At 36.6% G+C, this 24,931-nt stretch overlaps 1 protein-coding gene across 9 annotated transcripts in view; it reads right to left on the bottom strand.

Moving 5' to 3' along the window:
* Positions 1-212: 212 nt before the first annotated feature.
* ARHGEF9 (Cdc42 guanine nucleotide exchange factor 9) overlaps positions 213-24,931 on the bottom strand; it is a 242,546-nt gene continuing 217,827 nt past the window's right edge. For 8 of the 9 annotated variants that reach the window (XM_078064907.1, XM_078064910.1, XM_078064909.1 and 5 more), the window contains 2 exons: positions 22,749-22,817; positions 213-3,511 (listed from right to left, as the gene is read on the bottom strand). In XM_078064907.1, the coding sequence (XP_077921033.1) occupies positions 3,330-3,511; positions 22,749-22,817 (251 nt within the window). In that variant the 3' untranslated portion in view covers positions 213-3,329. The remainder of the gene's footprint in view (positions 3,512-22,748; positions 22,818-24,931) is intronic. The other variant, XM_036089214.2, reaches the window with a different exon arrangement.

Raw genomic sequence — 24,931 nt, 5'->3', positions numbered from 1 at the left:
AGACATTTGAAGCGTCCCTGGTTACAGGATCAAACTTGTCTTCCAGAAAGGGCATGGAAGGTCACAGACAGCCCATGAGATGCCTGACAATGGAACAACAGGGCCGGCAGGCCAAGACTAGATTGGGATACGCTGTCCCCCAACAGGAAAATTTCCTTTATTTTGCAATTAGTGAAATGCACACACACAGGCAAGAAAAATGTGCCTAGAAGTGTATTTTTACTTCTTTTATTGAACTCCATAAATATTTTCATAAGGCTTTGTGTCATTACAACATCATAGTTTTGTTGTTAAACATTTTTTTTTTTAAACACACAACTTTGACACTTGTTTGACAGGGTCAAACAATCAGAAGAAACAAAATAATAAACTGGCAAATGCAGAGCAGCAGGGGTAATCAAAATCACTGTTACCCATCCATCCACCCCAGCCCACCCCAGCCCCAAAGCACTAAAGATCACTATTTGGCTTCACACTAGAATTGTCAGAACTCTCTTGCTGCTGTCCTTGATAAATCCATTAGAGTTATACACATAGAGAGAAGAGGAGAGTGGGAGAGAGAAAGAGGAGTTAGATTTCTGTGTTAGGACTATCCCACAGCAGGGCCCATAAAACACACTAGCAAAGCCTTTTGGAGAACAAATCCAGGCCTCATTGAGTTGAGAAAAGGGGAGCTTGGGGGCCATGCACACATAGAGGAGATTTACAGAGTTCTTGGGGATAGCACTGCTGTGGGGACACAGAATAGACCTGGACCCTGATCCCAGGTAACAGGGCTCCCCTTGGGGCTGTTGGTCACTGGTCTGCTTTCCTGCCATAGGCTGGGGAAACACTCCAACCAATGGTAAACTGATTTCTTGTTGTTTTCACAAGTTATTGGCATCTGGTGAGGCCAGCGGTTTGAGTAGATGAGAGGTGGGTGGCAAGAGGTAATATTCCTGATCCTGAAGCTCTGGGCACAGGCTCAGGGGAGAAGGGCATGGAGGGAGAGCAAGGGGGCTTGGCTAAGAGAGGCCCAGGGACTTGGCCAAGCACCCCCTCTTGGTTTGCTCCTAGCCCCTGGAGAAACATGTCAAGGTTAAGCCTAGTGGAGAACGGAAAGTAGGAAAAGAATGTATACTTAAGGGAGGCCTACACAGCCATTGAATCACATGCTATTTGCCAGGGAGGCCATTGTAGCTTAGACAGTGGATACCAGGTTCCTTGCCAAGGTGGGACTTTAGTAGCTGGGTCATTTGCTGAGCAGTTGTGGCTGGTCCCGAGCCCCAGCCCCCTGCCCAGCTCAGGCTTACCCTTGGCTTACCCCACAAGTCTGATTTGAATGTGGTGGAATGGAAGCAAATAGCTTGTAATTTGATTCCCACAGAGGAATAATTCCCAGGCTGGGCAGGGCCTGGTCTGGGTCAGGAGGCATAGAGCAGCAATCAAGTCAGCTATGCTGAGGGCCTCATGCAGCCATGGCTGCTGCTCAGTAAGCTGAGGTCCTTTCATGATGAAGTTTTCTCCTAGGTTCCAGAACATACTCACAATTTCCAGATTCCTCATTAGAGTGGTTCTCCATAGCAGGGCCCATTCTCACTCCTTTGTACTCCATTCTCCTTGCTGTTCAAGGTCTGTCCACCTGAAGGGCTATGTGAGGAGGAACAGGTACTCCTGCCCCCATAGGGAGCCTGCCTCTTAGTGGGAGAAGTTAGTTTTGCCTAAGTATAAAGCCTGCCAAAAATAAGTCTGAGGGTAGTGTGTCTACCTCAGATCTTTTCTCCATAGGGAAGTTTCCCTGGGCTCCTCACTTACTTGCTTCCAATGTCCTGGGATAGGAGAATTTTGGAAATAGGGCCTTCTTAGAGTGACAGAGTTCTTTATGCTAATAGCAGGAATTTTCCTGTGCCAGGAGAACAGGAGAAAGGACAACAGGGAGAGGAGAAGGTAGTAATCATGGAAGATTGTCCATGCAATCTGTTAACAATGGGGAAGGTCTCACATAACTTGAGTGGTAGGAACTGCAGGTACATATCTTGGGCTAGGGCTGCCTCTTTCCATGCCCATTCCTGTTCTTTCCTTTAAGAGGTTATGGTCAGCCTTGGATCCTGTCCAGGTCAATAATTTGAAGGCAGCTGATGATCTTGGTCAGGTGGGCTCTGTCTTGACCCCTTCATAGACTACTATAAATGCTGCCTGTAATCTGAAAATGGAAGCAGGGATGACCAGGCCTCTGAAATGATTTCAGTGGGGAACCCCAACTTTAAGCCTACTTGGTGCTAGAGGCAGTTGAATCCCTCCCCTGGGAAGCAGAGTCTCAGCCCCTTTGCTTCAAGTTCTGATCTTTTAGGTTAGGGGAGGGAGGAGGCCTACAAGGAACACCATAACCAAATCAACTTGAAGAAGAGAATAATTGGCTCAAACTAAACCCCAGATACAAAACTGCTCATGACCCAGCAGTGCTATAACATGGGAACCCCCAGTGCTAGGAGAAGAGCCCAAATGCAGAATGTTCCCTGAACAGAAGTCCTCTCCAGAATTATTATACTCTGACTCTCCCTTGATTCTGTTTGGTTTTGATCCCTCTATGACATCTAAAACACAGTGAAAGCAATAGAAATATCAAGCAGTTATGTCACAGGGCACAACAGAGCATGTCTAGACTGGCACGACTGAGGACAGAAGATGCAGGGAAAAAGCTGTCTGGGGCAACTGCCGGGCTGTAGAAACATTCACAGATGGTCAGCTGAGGGAAAAGAGAAAGGGGAATCCTCCCTTTACCCATTGAAAAGGAAAAGGAAAAAAAGAAATTTCAAACTCCCAAACTCCATCACATCAAAGTAAATTCAAAAGTTATCAGCGTCAGTATCATCAGGAAAGAAAAAAAAATACAAACACATCTATGGTAATAATGACAAGTCAATGAATCACTCACAAGGGAGCAAAGAGATTATCTCAACAAGAAAAGGAACACATAGAAGTGTCAATTTCTGAAAATAAAGGGGAGGGGAACAGGGTAAGAACAGAAAACTTCTAAGAAGGGATCACATGTTTAGAAGTCATTGGTACCTCTTCCTACCAACTACAGATTTCACTTCCCCAAAACAACAGAAAATGTTTTTTTTTTGGTCCTTCTGTGTGTGTGTGTGTGTGTGTGTGTGTGTGTGTGTGTGTGTGTATGTATACTCAAGGGTCTGTGTGTGTATGTGTGTCTCTCTATATATAAATATATATATAGGTATATATATTTATATATATATAAATTTCAACAGTGCTTCTCCAAAAAAATGTCCATCTATAAATATAATTTTATTTACTTTATTTTAAAATTATCTGCCTCCCTGTAATTATTATTTTTTGAAGGGGGTTAACCTGCTGAAGTTTTGCCAGAATGGTGACTGGCTGCGCTTGGGTTCGGTGAACTCAAAGACCTGTGACTGAGCGATGCCATCAGGGACCAGGTACTGGCCCTGGTTTAACGGGTCCTGCGGTGGTGGGTAGGAAGGAGGAACTGAGCGGGCAGAGTTGACACCTAGAGTAGATGGGAGATCAAAGGGAAAGAGTATAAGTTAAGTAGCAAGGGGTTTCCCAAATCACCCAGTGACCACTTTGAGCAGACAATTAAAGGCAGCCTATTTTAGAGAGTGTGAACTGGAACTGAAAATCATCCAAAGGAAGAAGTGCATTCCTTAACAGATTTTGGAATGGTATGGTGACTAATGCAACAACACACACTTTCCCATTTACTCAGGTATCACTGAGAATCTTGTGGTGTTGTCATCAGTGGTTTTACAGATGAGGACACTGAGACCTGGGGTGAAATGTCATACCCAAGGTCATAAAGCAAGGGATAGAATCCACATTCTTTATCAGTTCAGAGCTCTTTTCTTTTTTTTAAAGATTTATTTATTTATTAGAGAGAGAGAGAGAGCTAGAGCAGGGGCAAGGGGAGGGGCAGACCCTGAGATCATGACCTGAGCCAAAACCGAGTCAGATGCTCAACTGACTGCACTACCCAGGCTCCCCCAGAGCTCCTTCCAAGAGACCATAGTCCATTATGCCAGACTTGGTCCTGCAAATCGCCCAACAATTTCCATTTAATTTCAAAGGTATTTGGCTTTCTCCCTCTTCAACTCCCCCCTAGAAGTGTCAAAAGAGCCTGGTTAAGAGCTACTGACTTCGAAGCAGGTCTTTTGTTGGAAAATGGGTTTCTAAAAGTTAAGGTACAAGTGATCCAGTATTCTACACCATGTGATGAAACCATATTTTTTTTTTTGAAACCATATTTTTGTGAAACCAATTTTCCAAGCAAAATTCACATGAATAGGGGATTCCAGGGTGTATGTGGGGGTAAATTTAAAGTTTAATCCTAACCTATTTTCAGAACATAATAGCATACAGCATATGATTCAGAATGCAATGAAGACCTCTCTGCTGCTCCCAAATAGCTTCCTCATCTGCAGACCAATGTCTGAAATTTCAACATCACAACTTCTTTGTTTGCCTTTGTTTGATGACTTGATCCCATTACCCTAGAAGTAGTATCATATTGAGCCATCATCAGCCACTGGCACTTCAGTAGGAAGCAACAAGCTATTTTCTAAAAGCCAATATTGTTTTGTTTTGTTTTTGTTCTTACTTTTATTTTCAAGATTTATTAAGATATAATTGTGTATAACATTCTGTAAGTTTCAGGTGCAATGTGATGATTTGATACACACACACACACACACACACACACACACACACATATAACAAAATGATTACTACAATAAGGTTAGTTAGTATATCCATCATTTCATAAAATTACTTCTTTTTGGTGGTAAGAGCATTTAAGAACTACTCTTAGCAACTCCCAAGTTAAAATATTAACTATAGTCACCATGCTGTACATTATATCCCCAGAATTCTTCATCTTATAACTAAAGATTGTGCCCTTTGACCAACATCTTGATACTTCCCTCAACCCCAGACCCTGGCAACCACCAATCTACTTACTCTTTATAAGTTTGTTTTTAGATTCCAGTATAAATGAGATCATATAGTATTTATATTTTTATAGTATAATGCCTTCAAAGTCCATCCATGTTTCCATAAATGGCAAGATTTCCTTATTTTTATGGCTGAATAATATTCCACTGTATATATCACATTTATTTTATCCCTTCATCTGCTGAAGGATATGTAGGTTGCTCACTGTCTTGGCTATTGTGAATAATGCTACAATGAACATGAGGGTGCAGACATATCTTTGAGATCCTGATTTCATTTTCTTCCCATATATACTCAGAAGTAGGATTACTGGATCAGATTACTACTCTATTTTCAACTTTTTGAGGACCCTCCATACTGTTTTCAGAGTAGCTTACAAATTTACACTCCTACCGTCAGTGTCCAAGGGTTCCTTTTTCTCCACATTCTCACCAGCACTTATCTCTTGGTTTTTGTTTTTTGTTTTTTTTAACAGACACTCTAACAAATATAACATCTCATGGTTTTGATTTGCATTGTTCTGATGATTAGAAATATTGAAAACCTTTTCTTACACCTATAGAACATTTACATGGGCAAAATGCATGTTTTCTTTGGAAAAACATCTATTCAGGTCCTTTGCCCATTTTTTTTTTTTTTTTTTTTTGTAGTTGAGTTGTATGTGCTGCTCATATATTTTGGATATTAATCCCTTATCAGATATGTGGTTTGCAAATATTTTCCCTTACTCTGTAAGTTGTCTTTTCATTTGTTGATTATTTCTTTTGCTGTGCATAAGCTTTTTAGTTTGATGTAGTCCCACTTTTTTTTTCTGTTGCTTGTGCTTTTGGTGTCATATTCAAAAACTTGTTACCAAAACCATGTCAAGGAGTATTTTCCCTATATTTTCTTCTAGGATTTTTGTGGTGTTGAGTCTTACACTTAAGTCTTTAATTCATTTTGAGTTAATTTTTCTGAGCAGTGTAAGATAGGGATCTAATACATTCTTTTGCATGTGAACATCCAATTTTCCCCAATACCATTTATAAAAGAGGCTATCCTTTCCCCATTGAATATTCCTGGCCTCCTGATAAGTATTGGTTGACTATGGGTTTATAGTTGGGCTCTTGATTCTCTCCCATTAGTCTATATGTCAGATTTTATGCCAGCACCATATTGTTTTGATTACTATAGCTTTGAAATAAAGTTTGAAATCAGAAAGCATGATGCCACCAGCTTTGTTCTTCTTTCTCAGGATTGTTTTGGTTATTCAGGGTCTCTTTTGTTTCCATGTGAATTTTATAATTGTTTTATCTGCTTCTGTGAAAAATACCATGGAATTTGAGATAGGGATTACAATAAATCTATAGATGGCTTTGGGTAGTAAGGGCATTTTCACAACAGTAATTCTTAAAATCCATAAATACAGAATATCTTTCCATTTTTTTGTGTTTCTTCAATTTCTTTTATAAATATCTAATAGTTTTCAGTGTACAGATTTTTAACCTCCTAGGTTAGATGTATTCCTAAGTACTTTATCCTATTTCGTGCTATTGCAAATGGGATTGTTACATTAATTTCTCTTTTCAATGTTCATTGTACTGAAACACAAATGATTTTTGTACTTATATTTTGTATCCTGAAACATTATTGAATTCCATTATTATTCTAGTATTCTTTATTTTTCAGAATGGCTTTTTTAAAAATATTATTTCTTAGGAGAGTCTTTAGATTTTTTTTATATGAAATCATGTCATCTGCAAACAGAGACAATTTTACTTCTTCCTTTCTGACTTTTATGTCTTTTTCTTGCCTGATTGCTCTGGGTAGGACTTCCAGCAGTATGTTGAATAGAAGTGGTGAGAGTTGGCATCCTTGTCTTGTTCCTGATATTAGACAAAAAACATTTAACAATTCACCACTGAACATGCTTGTTAATATTGGTAGGCTTGTCACATAAGGCATTTATTATGTTGAAGTATGTTCCTTATATACAAAATTTATCGAGAGTTTTTTTTCATGAAAATATGTTGATATGGTTTCACTCATATGTGGAATATAAGGAATAGTGCAGAGGACCATAGGGGGAAGGGAAGCAAAACTGAAAGGGAAGAAATCAGAGAGGGAGACAAACCATATGAGACTCTTGACTCTGGGAAACAAACTGAGGGTTGCAAAGGGGAGGTGGGTGGGAGGATGGGGTAACTGGGTGATGGGCATTAAGGAGGGCATGTGACGTGATGAGCACTTGGTGTTATACACAACTAATGAATCACTGAATAGTACATCAAAAACTAATGATGTACTATATGTTGGCTAATTGAACTTAATAAAAAAAGAAAATATGTTGAATTTTTCAGATGTTTTATTGCATCTATAGAGATGTGATTTTATCTTACATTCTGTTAATGTGGTGTATCACATTTATTGATTTGCATATTTTGAATGACCGCTGCTTCCTAGAGATGAATCACTAGATGATGGTGTATGATTCTTTTAATGTGCTGTTGAATTGTTCTGCTAGTATTTTGTTGATAATTTTTGCATCTATATTTATCAGAAATATTGGCCTGTATTGTCTTGTATTGTCTTTATCTAGCATTAGTGTCAGTGTAATCCTGGCCTCATAAAATGAGTTTAGAAGTATTCCTTTCAAGTTTTTGGAAGAGTTTCAGAAGGACTGGTGTTAATTCTTCTTTAAATGTTTCATAGAATTCACCAGTGAAACCATCTGGTCCTAGGCTTTTCTTTTTGGGAGGTTTTTGATTACTAAGTCAGTCTTCTTAGTCGTTATTGGTCTGCTCAGATTATTTCTTTTTTTTTTTTTTTCTATCACTTTTATTAAGTTAAAATAGACATATTACATTGCATAAGATTAAGGTGTACAACAATGATTTGATGTATGTATACACTGCAAAATGATAACCACGTTAAGGTTACTTCACACCTATCACCTCACATAGTTACATATTTTTTCTTTTGATTAGAACTTTCAAGATCTACTCTTTAAAAACTTTCAAATTTACGATACAGTATTATTACCTTGGTGACCATGCCATACAGAACTTATTTATTTTATAAGCTTGTATACTTTGAATACCTTTACTCATTTCCTCCACCACATACCCCCTGCATCTGGCAACCACCAAACTGTTCTGTTTCTATGAGTTCAATTTTTATTACATCCCACATATAAGTGAGGTCATACATTATTTGTCTTTCTCTGAATTATTTCACCTAGAACAATACCTTCCAGGTTCATTCATGATGTGGTAAAATGCAGGATTTCCTTCTTTTATGACTGAATATTCCGTGTGTGTGTGTGTGTGTGTGTGTGTGAGTGTGTGTACTTTATCCACATTTATTTTATCTATTTGTTTGCCAAAAGACATTTAGGTTGTTTCTATGTCTTGGCTACTGTGAATAATGTTGCAATGAACATAAGGAGCAGATATTTCTTTGAGACAGTGATTTTATTTCCTTTAGATGTATACCCCAAACTGGAATTGCTGGATCATATGGTAGTTCTATTTTTTATTTTATTTTATTTTATTTTATTATGTTAGTCACCATACATCATTAGTTTTTGATGTGGTGATCCACAATCCATTGTTTTCATATAACACCCAGTGCTCCATGCAGTACGTGCCCTCCTTAATACCCATCACCGGGCTAACCCATCCTCCCTCACCCCTCCCCTCTAAAACCCTGTTTGTTTCTCAGAGTCCATAGTCTCTCATGGTTCATCTCTGCCTCAGATTCCCCCCCTTCATTTTTCCTTTTCTTCTCCTAATGTCCTCCATGCTATTCCTTATGTTCCACAAGTAAGTGAAACCATATGACAGTTGACTTTCTCTGCTTCAGTTATTTTACTTAGCATAATCTCCTCCAGTTCCATCCATGTTGATGTAAAAGTTGGGTATTCATCCTTTCTGATGGCTGAGTAATATTCCATTGTATATATGGACCACATCCTCTTTATCCATTCATCTGTTGAAGGGCATCTTGGCTCTTTCCACAGTTTGGCTATTGTGGACATTGCTGCTATGAACATTGGGGTGCATATGGCCCTTCTTTTCACTACATCTGTGTCTTTGGGGTAAATACCCAGGAGTGCAATTGCTGGGTCATAGGGTAGCTCTATTTTCATTTTTTGAGGAACCTCCACACTGTTTTCCGAAGTGGCTATACCAACTTGCATTCCCACCAACAGTGTAAGAGGGTTCCCCTTTCTCCACAACCTCTCCAACATTTGTTGTCTCTTGCCTTGTCAATTTTTGCTATTCTAACTCTTCTAAGGTGGTATCTCAGTGTGGTTTTGATTTGAATTTCCATGATGGCTAATGATGATGAACATTTTTTCATGTGTCTGTTAGCCATTTGTATATCTTCTTTGGACAAGTGTCTGTTCATGTCTTCTGCCCATTTTTTGACTTGAATATTGTTTTTTTGGGTGTGAGTTTGAGAAGTTTTTTATAGATCTTGGATACCAGCCCTTTATCTGTAGTGTCATTGCAAATATCTTCTCCCATTCTGTGGGTTGCCTCTTTGTTTTGTTGACTGTTTCCTTTGCTGTGCAGAAGCTTTTTATCTTAGAGAAATGATTCCATTTACAATAGCACCAAAAGCCATACCTCGGAATAAATCTAACCAAAGAGGTAAAGGATCTCTACTCTAGGAACTACAGAACACTCATGAAAGAAATTGAAGAAGACACAAAAAGATGGAAAAATATTCCATGCTCATGGATCGGAAGAATAAACATTGTTAAAATGTCTATGCTACCCAGAGCAATCTATACCTTCAATGCCATCCCATCAAAATTCCAACGACATTTTTCAAAGTGCTGGAACAAACAATCCTAAAATTTGTATGGAATCAGAGAAGACCCTGAATTGCCAAGGAAACGTTGAAAAAGAAAAACAAACCTGGGCGCATCATGTTGCCTGATTTCAAGCTATATTACAAAGCAGTGATCACCAAGACAGCATGGTACTGGCACAAAAACAGACATATAGACCAATGGAACAGAAAAGAGAGCCCAGATATGGACCCTCAACTCTATGGTCAAATAACCTTCGACAAAGCAGGAAAAAACATGCAACGGAAAAAATACAGTCTCTTCAATAAATGGTGCTGGGAAAATTGGACAGCCACATGCAGAAGAATGAAACTCGATCATTCTCTAACACCATACACAAAGATAAACTCCAAATGGATGAAAAACCTCAATGTGAGACAGGAATCCATCAAAATCTTAGAGGAGAACATAGGCAGTAACCTCTTTGACATCGGCCACAGCAACTTCTTTCAAGATACATCTCCAAAAGCTAGTGAAACAAAAGCAAAAATGAACTTTTGGAACTTCATCAAGATATTTTTAAATTTTTTGACGAACCCCCCATACTATTGTCCATACTGGCTGTACAACTTACATTCTCACAGTATACAGTGGTTCCTTTCTCTCCATATCCTTGTTAGTCCTTATTATTGCTTGTCTTTTGAAAGCCATTCTAACAGGTGTGACATGATACCTCATTGTAGTTATTTAAATTTCCTGATGATTAGTGTGATGCTGGGCACCTTTTCATGTACTTATTAGCCATTTGAATATTTTCTTTGGAAAAGTACCCATTCAGGTCCTTTGCCTCTTTTTTAATTGGGTTATTTGTGGGTTTTTGCTATTGAGTAGTATGAGTTCCTTTAATATTTTGGATATTAACCGCTTATCACATACTATATAGTTTGCAAATATTTTTCCCATTCCATAGGTTGCTTTTTTATTTTGTTGATTTTTGCTGTGCAGAACCTGTAAATTTTATGTGATCTCACTTGTTTTTCTTTTGTTACTTGTGCTTTATGTGTCATGTCCAATAATTCATTGCCAAAACCAATGTCAAGATCTTTCTCCCATGTTGTCTTATAGTAATTGATGATTCCAGGCTTTATATTTAAGTCTTTAAGCCATTTTACATTAATTTTTATGAGTGGTGTAACATAGGGGTCTAGTTCTTCCTTTTGCATGTGAATATCTAATTTTCCCAGAACCTCTTATTGAAGAGACTGTCCTTCTTTATTGAATATTCTTGGCTCCCTTGTCAAATTTTACTTGATTGTATATGCATGGATTCATTTCTGGGATCTAAATTCTTTTCTTTTGGTCTGTGTATCTGTATTTTTCTCAGTGCTAAACTGTTTGGTTACCACAGTTTTGTAATATAGCTTTTTTTAAAGATTTTATTTATTTACTTGACAGAGAGTGCAAGAGAGCACAAGCAGGGGGAGCTGCAGAGGGAGAGGGAGAAGCAGACTCCTCACTGAGCAGAGAGCCTGATGTGGGGCTCAATCCCAGGACCCTGAGATCATGACCTGAGCTGAAGGCAGACGGTTAACCAACTGAGCCACCTAGGCGCCCCTGTAATATAGCTTGAAGTCAGAAAGTGTGATGGTTCCAGCTTTGTTCTTTCTCAAGATTGCTTTGGCTATTCACAGTCTTTTATGGTTCCATACAAATTTCAGAATTGTTTTTCTTATTTCTGTAAAAAATGTCATTTGAATCTTGATAGGAAATGCACAGAACCTATAGAATGGTTTTGGGTAGTACAGACATTTTAACAATATTAATTCTTCCAATCTACAGGCACAGGATATCTTCTATTTTTGTTTTTAGTTTTTTTCATAAATGTCTTAGAGTTTTCAGTGAACACATCTTTCACCTCCTTGGGTAGATTTATTCCTAAGTATTTTATCATTTTTGATACTATTATAAATGGATTGTTTTGTTTTTTGAATAATTCATTTTTGGTGTATAGATGCTACTGAGTTTTGTATGTTGATTTTGCATCCTAAAACCTTACTGAATTCATTGATTAAATCTAACAGTTTTTTTGATAGAGTCTTTAGGATTTTCTACATACAAAATCCTTTCTTTTTCTTTTTTCTTTTTTCCATGAGTGCCAACTCCAGCCCTTAGTAGTCCATGCCACTGATCCTTAGGTGTGAGACCCTAGTCCTGATTTGCCCTCTGGGCTTCTCCCACAGAGTCCCCTCCAATCCCTGGTCTCTCCTGTCCAGGCCTTCAGCCAGCCCTGCTGTTCCCTAGCTCCCTTCTTCCCCAGTGAGGGCTCCATAGCTTAATTCTGCTTGAGCACTATATTCCTCTGTTCTCCTTGCTATAAAACTTCTGACTAATTTAGCTCTCTTGTCTTTTTTTTTTTTTAAAGATTTTATTTATTTATTTGACAGAGAGAGAGACAGCGAGAAGGAACACAAGCAGGGGGAGTGGGAGAGGGAGAAGCAGGCTTCCCGCGGAGCAGGGAGCCCGATGCGGGGCTCGATCCCAGGACCCTGGGTTCATGACCTGAGCCGAAGGCAGACGCTTAACGACTGAGCCACCCAGGCGCCCCTAGCTCTCTTGTCTTAATCTGCCAGATGGGGAATATATTCTCCCCTCCCCTGCCCTTTCTTTCTTTATTTTCTGAAACCTATTTGCCTTCCCTGAGTCTTCAAACTAAAATCAGAGCTATAAAGCACACCATGCCAGGCATAATGAAACGTAATCTCTGTTCAAAATGTTTATTCATACTGTATTCTAAATGTTTGGTTTTGTGTGCTGAAGATTTTACCAGTAGCAACAAGCCATTAGACAAGTAAGTATCAAGTGCAAATCAAGTTAGACCAGCCAAAGGTCACATTCAAAATTACTGGTCAGAACAGATAAATCCAAAGTGGAAAGTGGAAAGGAATTTCCTTCTAATTAGGAAATAGGGTTTTATATATCTTCTCCATCAATATGTTTTGTCTTTCTTTTTATCTTCTATGTATAAAGAAAGAAAGAAGTATCCAGAGAATGGGGAGGTTGAAAAAGCAAATTAAATTCATCTGTATAGTTAATCTCATTTGCAGTCTAGGCCAGTTATGATTCTCAAACTTGAGCCTGTATCAGAATCACCTGTTGTAGGTCTGGGGAAGGGCCTGATAATTTATGTTTCTAATACATTCTCACATGTTACTGATGCTGTTGGTCTGAGGACCACACTTTGAAATCAGGAAGTGAGTCCTCCTGCTTTGTTCTTCCTTTTCAATATTGTTTTAGACATTGTGGAATCCTTGCAATTCCATATGAATTTTAAAATCAGCTTGTCAGTTTTTCTGAAGAAGCTATCCAGATGGCCAACAGACACATGAAGAGATGCTCGACATCACTAATCATCAAGGAAATGCAGATAAAAACCACTATGAGATATCACCTTACAGCTGTCAGAATGGCTAAAAGAAAAAAGACAAAAAATAACAAGTGTTGGCGAGGACGTGGAGAATCCTCGTGCCCTGTTGGTAGAAATGTAAATTGATACAGTGACTGTGGAAAACTGTATGGAATGTCCTCAAAAAATTCAAAATAGAAATATTATATTACCCAATAATTGGATATCAAACAAAAGAAAACAAAAACACTAATTCAAAAAGATAGGCATACATCCCTATGTTTATTGCAACACTATTTACAATAGCCAAGATTTGGAAGCAACCTAAATGTCCATCAGCAGAAGAATGGATAAGGAAGATGTATATAAGGTGTTTGTGTGTGTGTGTGTGTGTGTAATGGAATATTACACAACTATAAAAAGGGATGAGATCTTGCCATTTGCAACAACATAGGCGAACCTAGAGGGTATTATGCTAAGTGAATTAAGTCAGACTGGGAAAGACAAATACCATATGATCTTACTCTTACGTGGAATCTAAAAACAAATCAAATGAATAAACAAACAAAAAGTAGAATCAGACCTACGAATACAGAGAAATGACAGTTGCCAGAGGAAAGGGGGGTAGGCAAAATGCATAAAGGGAAGTAGGAGATACAGGCTTCCAGATGTCGAATGAATAAGTCATGGCACAGAATAAGGAATACAGTAAATTATATTATAATAGAATTGTATGGTGACAGGTGGCAGCTACACTTGTGGTGAGCACAACATAATGTATAGAGAAATTGAATCACTATGTTGTACACCTGAAACTAATGTAACATTGTATATCAACAATACTAAATAAAAAATAAACTAAAAATAATCAGTTGGTCAGTTTCTACAAAGAAGTTGACTGTGATTGAGGGATTATTTTGAATCTATAGATCAATTTGGGGAATATTGCCATTTTAGCAAAATTAAGTCTTATAATTCATGAACGTGGGATGTTTTGCTATGTAGAGCTTTTCAAATATATTTCAACAATGTCTTGTAGTGTGCAGAGAATAAATTTTATACTTGTTTTATTAAATTCATTCCTAAATATTTTGTTAACATTATAAATGGATTTTCTTAATTTCTTAATTCCTGCAACTTTGCTGAATTCATTTATTAACTCCAATAGTGGGGTGTGTGTGTGTGTGTGTGTGTGTGTGTGTGTGTGTGTGTATACTGTAGAGTTTTCTATATGTAAGATTGTGTTATCTGCAAACAGAGGTACATTTTACCTCTTCCTTTCCAAACTGAATGCCTTTTGTTTCTACTTCTTGCCTAATTGCCTTGGCCAGAACCTCCAGAACAATGTTGAATGGAGGTGATGATACTGGACATCCTTGCCTTTTCCTGATCTTAGGGGAAAAAGCATCAGTCTCTCATCACTAAGCATGGTGTTAGTTGTGGGTGTTTTGTAGATGCTCTTAAATACATAAATCTTGTCATAGTCAAACAGAATCAATTTTACTTCCTCCTTTCTGATTTGGATACAATTTCCTTCTTTTTCTTACCCGATTGCTCTCTGCTTAAGACTTCTAGTACTGTGTTGCATAGGAGTGGTGAGATTGGGCACCACTGTGTTCTTATATTAGAAAAATAGCTTTCAAACTTCCACCATTAAATATGATGTTAGTTGTGGATTTGCCATATATTGCCTTTATTATATTGAGATAGTTCCTTCTATACCTAATTTGATGAGAGTTTTTATCATGAAAGGATATGCTTTTTTAGGATCTATTGAGACGATTATATGATTTTTATCTTTCTATTAATGTGGTGCATTACAATTTTTTGAGTTGCATATGTTAACCCATCCTTGCATCTCAGTAATGAATCCCACTTGATGATGTTGTATGATCCTTTTAATGTGCTTGTATTTGGTTAGCTAGTATTTTGTTAAGAAATTTTGCATCAGGAATATTGTCCTGTGGTTTTCTTTTCCTAAAGTGTCCTTATCTGGATTTGGTATCAGTGTAATGCTCGTCTCATAAAATGAGTTTGGGAGTATTCCTTTCTCTTCAATTTTTTGAAGAGTTTGAGAAGGATTGACAGTCTTTAAATTCTCGGTACAATTCACCAGTGAAACCATTTATTCTTGGGCTTTTCTTTGTTGGGAGGTTTCTGCTTACTAATTCAATCTTTTTACTCACTTTTGGTATGTTCTTTTTTCATAATTCAATCTTGATATATTGGATGTTTTTTTGGAAATTATTCATTTCTTCTAGGTCATCCAATTTGTTAGTATATACTTGTTCACAGAATCACTCTCATGATTCTATTTCTGTGGCATCATATGTGACATCTCCTGTTTAATTTCTGATTTTATTTAAGTCTTCTCCCTCTTTCTTAGTCTAGCTAAGTTTGTCAATTTTGTTTATCTTTTCAAAAACCAGCTCTTAATTTAATTGATCTTTTCTATTGTTTTTCTGGTCTCTATTTCTCCTCTGATATTTGTTATTTCTTTTTTCCTGCCAACATTGGGCTTAAATTTTCTTCTTTTGCTTGTTCCTTGAAGTGTAAAGTTAGGTTGCTTATTTGATTTTTTTTTCTTTGTGTAGGCATTATGGCTATAAACTTCCCTCCTAGAACTGATTTTGCTACATCTAATAACTTGGTATGTTGTGTTTTCACTTACATTTATCTCAAGATATTTTTTTATTTTCCTTTTGATTTCTTCTTTACCTCATTGGTTGTTCAGGAGTGTGTTGTTTAATTTCCACATATTTGTGAACTTTACAGTTTTCCTCCTGTTGTCAATTTCTAGTTTCACACCATTGTGGTTGAATGATACTTGATAAGATTTCAGTCTTCTTAAATTTGTAAGACTTGTTTTGTGACCTAACACATACTACCCTAGAGCATGCTCCATTTGTACTTGAGAAAATAGCTGCTGCTATTGGATGACATGTTCCTTATATGTCTTTTAGGTCCATTTGGTCTAAATATATTTCCAGTCCAATGTTTTTTAATCATTTTTTGTCTAGGTGATCTATCAATTGTTGCTATTATCATATTTCTATTTCTTCCTTCAGATATGTTAGTATTTGCTTAATATATTTAGGTGCTCCATATTTGGTACATATATATTTAAAATTTATTATGTTCTGGGTACATATATATCTTGATGAATTGACCCTTTATCATTATATAATGACCTTCTTTGTCTCTTGTGACAGTTTTTGACTTATAGTCATTTATCTGATGTAAGTATCACATAAATACCCTTGCTTTCTTTTTGGCTTCCACTTGTATGGAATATCTTTTTCCATCCCTTAACTTTGAGGCTATGTGTATCCTTAAAGATTAACTTAGTCCTTTGTAGACAATGTATAGTTGTGTCTTGTATTTTTATCCATTCAGCCATTCTATGCACGTTGACAAGAGAATTGAATCTATTTACATGCTGGAGGGGAGGTGGGTGGGTGGATGGGCTAAATGGGTGATGGGCATTAAAGGAAGGCCCTTGTTGGGATGAGCACTGGGTGTTATATGTAAGTGATGAATCACTAAATTTTACTCCTGAAACCAGTACTACACTACATGCTAACTAACTTGAATTTAAATAAAAATAAACTGTAGAAAAAAATAATAAAGTAATTATTGATAGGTAAGGACTTACTATTGTCATCTTATTATTTTCTGTTTTATAGTTATTTTGTTCTTTTCTTCCTCTCTTGCTATCTTCCTTTATGAATCGATGGTTTTCCTAACAGGTATGCTTTGATTCACCTCTTTTTTGTGTGTGTATCTACTGTAAGTGCTTGCTTTGTTGTTACAATGAGGTTTACATAAAACACCTTATAGTTACAATAGTCCATTTTATGCTGATAAAAAATTAACTTTGGATACATAAAACTCTCTCTCTCTCATTCTATCCCTCTTTTTGGGAGAGTCTTTCTCCTTCATTTCTAAACCTTCCTGGGTATAGTATTCTTGGTTGACAGTTTTCTTCTTTCAGAACTTTGAAAGAAGAACATCCCACTCTCTCCTAGTCTGCTAGGTTCCTGCTGAGAAATCTTTGAATAGTCTTATGTGGGTTTCCTTGTATATGAGGATTTTTTTCTCTTGCTGCTTTTAATCTTTTCTCTTTGCCTTTGATTTTGGAGAATTTTATAATGTATCTTGAAGATCATTTGTGTTAAAATTGTTTGGAAACCAATGAACTTCAAGAAGCTGAAAATTCAAATACCTATCCAGAATTGGAAATTTCTCAGCTGTTATTTTTTTTAAGATTTTATTCATTTATTTGACATAGAGAGACACAGCGAGAGAGGGAACACAAACAGGGGGAGTGGGAGAAAGAGAAGCAGGAGGCTCCCCACTGAGCAGGGAGCTTGATGCGGGGCTCCATCCCAGAACCCTGGGATCATGACCTGAGCCAAAGTCAGACGCTTAACGACTGAGCCACCCAGGCATCCCTGTTATTTCTTTAAATAATCTTTCCTCCCCTTTCTCCCTCTTTTCTTCTTTTGGGACTGCAATATTTTATAGATTGCTTCTCTTAATTTTATCCCATTAACTCCCATAGGCTTTCTTCACTTTTTTAAAATTATTTTTTCTTTGTTTTACTCTGAACAATTTCAAAAGACCTGTCTTTGGCCTCACAAATTCTTTCTTCTGCTTGTTCAAATCTGTTGTTGATGTTCTCCATTGCATTTTTTTTTTTTTTTTTCATTTCATTCATTGTATTCTTCAGCTCTATAATTTCTGTTTGGTTCTTATGATATTTACTCTCTGTTAAATTTCTTGTTTTGTATATTGTTTTCCTGATTTTGTTGAATTGTTTCTCTATGCTTTCTTGTAGCACAATGAGCTTCCTTTAAAAAACTATTTTTGAAATGTTTACTGGAAAAAATTGTGTATCTCCATATCTTTGGGCATCAGTTTCTAAAAAATTGTGTTCCTTTGGTGATGTCATGTTTCCTTAATTTTTCATGTTCCTTGTAGTCTTGAGTTGCTGTCTTTGCATTGGAAAAAGTACTCACTTCCTCTAGTCTTTATTGACTTGCCTCTTTTTTCTATGCATCTAATCATGTTTTTTTTTTTTTTTTTTTTTTTCCTTCTCCATGGGTAGTCTGGACCTTTTCTGCTGGACTTTTGAACTTTCACAAAAGCACACTTATCTGTGGGTGACTGTCAAAATCAGTGTTTTTTTAGGGGGAAGACAGTAGAAAATTATTCTGCCATTTTGATGATGTCCTTTAACAGGCAATTTTCAAAGGTGGTAAGTGTCAGAAAGATGAGCGTACTGGGTGCCAACAAATGATATGAAAATATTAGGGAGAAAGTTTGGGAAGTGTTCATTTTGATTTCTCAATTAAGCTTTTTATTTTGAGAGTATTATAGGTTTACATGCAGTTGTAAGAAACAATATAGAGATATACTTTGTAGTCTTTACTCAGTTTCTTCAATGATAACATTTTGCAAAACTGTAGTACAAAATTACAACCAGGATATTAACATTGTTACAGGACACAGAGAAGAGATAGGACATTTCTATATCACAAAATCACTAGTTACTCTTCCATAACCACACTTACTTCTCTCCTGATCTCACCCCCCCCCAACCATTGGCAACTACTAATCTGTTCACCATTACTAAATGATAATATTTCAAGAATGTTATATAAATGGAGTCATACCATATATAACTTTTGGAGATTGGCTTTTCTCATGCAGCATAATTCCTTGGAGATTCACCCAAGTTGTTCCATATACCAATAGTTGGCTCCTTTTTATTCATGAGTAATATTCCATGGTATGGGTATACCATAATTACTCACCCATTGAAAGACATCTGGGATGGTTCCAGTTTGGGCTATCATGAACAAAGCTGCTATAAACATTTGTTTAGAGTTTTTTTTTTTTTTCTCCAAGATTTTATTTAAATTCAAGTTAGTTAACATATAGAGGGTTTTTTTGGTGAAAGTTTTCATTTCTCTGGGACAACTGCCCAGGAGTATAATTGCTGGGTGTATGGTAGTGGTATGTTTTGTGTCTAAGAAACCACCATACTATTTTCCAGAGTGGCTGTACCATTTAGCATTCTCACCAGCAAGGTATAAATGATTCAGTTCCTCTACACCCTTGCCAGTATTCAGTGTTGTCACTATTTTTTTATTTTAGCCTTTTTAATAGGTGTGTAGTGATATATCATTGTGGTTTTCATTTGTATTTCTCCAATGATTAATAATGTTGAACATTTTTTCATGTGTTTAATTGTCATCTATATAATCCTCTTCAGGAAAATATCCATCTTTTGCCCATTTTGTAATTGGAGTATGTATTTTTTTTTTATTTACTGCTGAGTTTTGAGAGTTCTTTATATATTCTAGATACTAGTGTTTTTTCAGATATATGGTTTGCAAATATTTTTCCTAGCCAGTAACTTGTCTTTTCATCCTCTTCATATGGTCTTTCATAGAGCAAAAATGTCTATTTTGATGAGGTCCATTGTATCAATTTTTCATTTCATGGTTCAAGCTTTTGGTGTCAAGTCTAAGAACTTCTTTGCCTAGCTCTAGATGCTGAAGATTTTCTCCTTTTTAAAAAAAGTTTTGTAGCTTTAAATTTAAGTCCATTATCCATTCTGAGTTCATTTTTGTAAGGTATGAGTTTAGGTTGAAGTTTATTTTTGGTCTATGGCTGAAGCAGCATTTGTTGAAAAGACAACCCTTCCTCCACTAAATTTCTTTTGCATCTTTATCAAAAATTACTTGGGCATATTGGTGCAGGTCTATTTCTGGCTTCTCTATTCTCTTCCACTAATACAATATGTCTATCCTTCTGCCAGTACCACACTATCTTGGTTATTGTAGCTATATAATTTGTGTTAAAATCAGGATAGACTGAGTACCCCAACTTTACTCTTCTTTTTCAAGATTATTTTAGTTACTTTAGGATATTCATTTGATTTTGAGATAGTCCTATAGCCTCTGGAGATGGGAGCTTTGCTCATGGCCCTAGGGAGCTCCATGATGACAGACTGAAATAGGTTGATAGACCAGGAATTAGTATTCAAATTCCAATAAGTTATACATCAATTCTTAAAACTAAGACAGTGTAAAAGATAAACATAAAGTAGAAAGGCCTTCCTTGGAGCTAGGCTTTGTCCTCTTTGCTTATCTTACAGACAGGCTTCCCCTCCTCCAGAGCAGTAGACTGAGTTAATAAGGTCCTATGGCATTATAGATGGGGTTAGAAGAGAACACTAGAATAATTTCCTAACCAATTACATCTGCATTAGAGAAATCTTAAAAACAATGCTCCCATAACTTCCAGGAAGTGGTCATTGGAAGGGTTAAAGAAACTGGCTTTTGTGGGTATCTGAAAGAATTCCCTTCTTGTTCTTCCCATGTACATAATATCACTATTGAATTCCTAAGTTTGACCATTGTTTCCACATGTGTAGTTACCTTGAGTCTCAAAATATATCAGTCATTACAGTCCTGGACTAGGAGAGTCTTGAAAACTAGAAATAGAAATAATGGAGGGGATTCGTAGGAATTTTGGGAGGTTTGAAACTAAATGAGTTTCTTTGAAAACTTTAGAATTGTTAAAGGTGGAAAGCTGTTCATGTGAACCATTGTTTAGATACTGGGGAATAAGAGAGGACCTGAAAGGAATAGCCTTGTGACTAGACAGGTGGAAAAGGAAACTGACACAAAGGCTTGGTATGAGTGAGCAGGACTGTTTTCTGGTTTATTGCTTTGTGGATGTTCCTTTGCTTTAAGAGTTCATAGTGAAAAAAAAGAACAGCCAGCCTCAGATAGGCTTGAGGGAACCTAAGCTGAGGTAAAGGGGTCCTATCCCATCATGAAGGTCAGTGTGGTGAGGACAGTGGAGGGGATCAGAGTAAGAGAAGTTCAAGCATTAAGAGCCTCCAGGAAACAAGCAAGCCACTAGGACAGTAGCCTTTTTTATAGCCTGAGGACTCCCCGACTGGCTGGGGTTCTGTTCTGCTTATATCTCTACGGAAGGAGCACAGTCTCTCACAGGGTTGCCCTACTCATCCAGACCATATCTTCAATGACATTAACTCCAGATAGCTTTCTAACACTATCTCTCATGTTTCACTCCCGAGAGGTTAGGTGTGATTGCCTTTAATTCCCTATCTGAAGATAATTACATTTCCATGATGAGAGAAAGAGCCAATGAGTGCCTCCCAAGGGCAAGAAACAAAAGCAGTTAAAAGGAAGGCATGTCTAGCCAGAGGGGTCCCAGCTAGGTGCACTGTTTAATTGGAGATCAGATATTCACAGGCACACAGCTTCCTCAGTGGAAAGGAGCTTCATTTGGGAATAATTAAGGGTGCTTTATGTGGCCACTGGAATTTCAGGCAACTTGAATCTAATCATTTTGTATGGTGACTCATTCTGAACCAAATAGACTACTGAGAAAGCAGAGGAAGGGCCTGGGGAAAATGACAGTGGTGGTCAGTAATAGAAGCAGCTGTCAATAATTGAGGTGGGACAAAAAAAGTAAGCTGTTCTTTCCCAGCATAGAGAATCAGCAGAACCCTGAGATGGTGAGGGAAGAACAGTGGACTTGGAATCAAGATGAGTTAAGTTCACAATCACTTCACCCCAAAGATCTTGTTTCCTCATCTGAAAATGAGGCTAATAATGCCTACCTTTTCAGAAGTACCATAAAGATAAAATTAAAGAACTTATATAAAATGACTGGTACTGAAGAGGCTCATGAATAAACAAAGGGTAGTTACTTCCTTTTGTTCAACTAAGCATTTTAATTATGTCTAGCTCATGAAAATGAGAAAATAAAGCTTCATTTCATAATCAAATCGATTCTTAAGGTATTTTCCTCTTTTTTTTTTTTTTTTTAGAGAGAGAGAGAGAGTGTCAGTGTGGGCACACGAGGGGGGGTGGTGGGAAGGGAGGGGCAGAGGGAGAGGGAGAGAGAATTTTAAGCAAGCTCCACACCCAGTGTGGAGCCCAACACGGGGCTCGATCTCATGACCTGAGCCAAAATCAAGAGTCAGACAACCGACTGAGCCACCAGGCACCCCTATTTTCCTTTTTTAAGTACTTTAGTTTATGGTTCAGAGAAAGAGAATAAATACCTGAATCTTCTGTCTTGGTTCAGTTTGAAGTTCTCTATTCTGATTTGAGACTCCTAACCTTGAAAATGTCCCCAAACAAATGAAAGAAAATTGTATACATATTCCAAATATACTTACTAATAAAAATTACATGTTATTATTGTCTATCTCTCTCTAAATTGTGAATAAAGTTTAGTTTTTCTCTCTCTTTTACTTATGTAAAAATGAAAAGAAATAGAAATTCTATTTTTTCTTGTACCCAAAGAACTATTTTTGGACATAAATACCTTATACTATTTACTCCTAAGCCTTATGTCTTTAAGACCATTTGCCACTTGTCATCAGGGACACCTGGAAACCCAGACACTCCCCATCACCCCAAGTGAACTTCAGCCTGGAAACAAGCCTGGGGATATACAATCACATGGTTTATGGCTTCCCAGTCTCACAAAGAGAGTAAGTGGGGCTGCTGGGGTGGCAGTGGTTAAAGGTAGCTTTACCTTTTTGTTTAGGGACTTTTCTCACAGTCATTGCAGCCTGCCTCTTCTGGTTTTCAGAAATTTCAAAGCCTATAACATAAAAATACATGACTGTTATAAAAAACATAGACCTTTCTTAAATGTACAAATTAGTACAACTTTTCTGAAGGAGTAATTTTGGCAAGATATATCAAAAGTCTTGAAAAGCAAATAAATAAATGGTGAGAACTTGAACAAATATTTAGCTATAACAATGCATTTCATAGTATACAGGGGCAAAAAAAATGAGAACATGAGTTAAGAGGCTGTTAAATGAAGAATGGATGAATAAAGTATGGTGTGAAGTGGAAAAATATTTCACAACCAAAAGCAAAAACATAGACAAGAAAATAATGAGTCAAAAGATAAGAGATTATAATAAGAAAATTTTTTAAAGAAAAGTTTCAAAAGGAAGAAAAAATCAAATAGCAAAAAGTAATGAAGTAACAGAAATGTCTATTCAAGTCCTTTGTCCATTTTTAAAATTAAGTTATTTGATATTTTGCTATTGAGTTGTAAGAGTTCCTTATATATTTTGGAAATTAACCTCCTATCATATATATCATTTGCAAATATTTTCTCTGATGCCATAGGTTGCCTTTTCATTCTGTTCCTTTGCTGTGCAAAATAATTTTATTTTGCTGTAGTTTTGCTTTGTTGACTGTGCTTCTGGTGTCATATCCAAAAAAATCACTGCCAAGATCAATGCCAAGAAGCTCTTTCCCTATGTTTTCTTCCAGGAGTTTCACAGTTTTGGGTCATACAATTAAGTCTTTGATACATTTTGAGTTAATTTTCATTTATGGTGTAAGATAGGAATTCAATTTCATTCTTTTGCCTGTGGATATCCAGTTTTTCCAGCACAACTTATTGAAGAAACCATCCTTTCCCAATTGTGCATTCTTGGTACTACTGTCAAACATATGTTGACTGTATATGTGTGGGTTTATTTCTAGGCTCTCTATCCTATTCCATTGGTCTATATCCTGTCTTTATGCCAGTACCATAGTGTTTTAATTAATGTAGCTTTGTAATATATTTTGACATGATACCTCCAGCTTTGTTCTCCTCTCTCAAATATCTTTAGCTATGATGGGTCTTTTGTGGTTCCACATGAATTTTAGGATTGTTATTTCTATTTCAGTAAAAAAAAAATACCACTGGATTTTTGATAAGATCACATTAAATCTATAGCTGGCATTGGGTAAAAGGGACATTTTAACAATATTAAGTCTATTTATTTATGTGTTCTTTAATTTCTTTCAGCAAGGTTTTATAGTTTTTGGTGTACAAGTCTTTCACCTCCTTGGTTAAGTTTATTCCTAAATATAATCACATCCATTTTGATATGAGTATAATTGGGACTGTTTGCTTAATTTCTTTTTCAGATAGTTCATTGTTAGTGTATAGAAACACAATTGATTTTTGTACGTTGATTTTGTACCCATCAACTCTACTGAATTCATTTATTAAATATAGAAGTTTTTTCTGAGGAGTCTTTAAGGTTTTCTATATATAAAATAATGTCATCTACAAACAGAAATAATTTTACTTCTTCCTCTCCCATTTAGATGCTTTTTATTTTTTTCTTGCCTAATTTTCTCTGGCTGGGACTTCCACTACAATGTCGAATAGAAGTGGTGAAAATGGGCATCCTTTTCTTGTCATTGATCTAAGAGGAAAAGCTTTCAGTTTTTCCCCCTTGAGTATGATGTTAGCCATAGGCCTTTTGATATATGGCCTTTATTATGTTCAGGTAAATTCCTTCTATACAGAGTTTGTTGTGAGTCTTTTTTATCAGGAAAGAAGGATAAATTATGTCAAATCTTTTTCCTACATCTATAGATATGATGATGTGATTTCTATATTTAATTTAATTATATCACATTAATTAATTTGCATATGTTAAGCCATCATTGCAACCCAGGGACAAATCCGACTTGGTTATTGTGTGTGATCCTTTTATTATGCTGCTGAATTCTGTTTGTTGCTGTTTTATCAAAGATTGTTTCATGTGTGTTCATTGGGGATATTGGTCTTTAGTTTTTTGTTGCTTTTTGTTGTTGTTGTTGTTTTGTTTTTGTACTGGAAGACTCAATATTGTTAAAATATCCATTGTGCTGAAGGTCATCTACAAATTCAAAGCAATCCTATCAAGACTCTAG

This window comes from Halichoerus grypus, chromosome X, assembly GCF_964656455.1.
Source record: "Halichoerus grypus chromosome X, mHalGry1.hap1.1, whole genome shotgun sequence".
Lineage (NCBI taxonomy): Eukaryota > Metazoa > Chordata > Mammalia > Carnivora > Phocidae > Halichoerus > Halichoerus grypus.
This window is presented reverse-complemented; position numbering and strand designations above follow the sequence as displayed.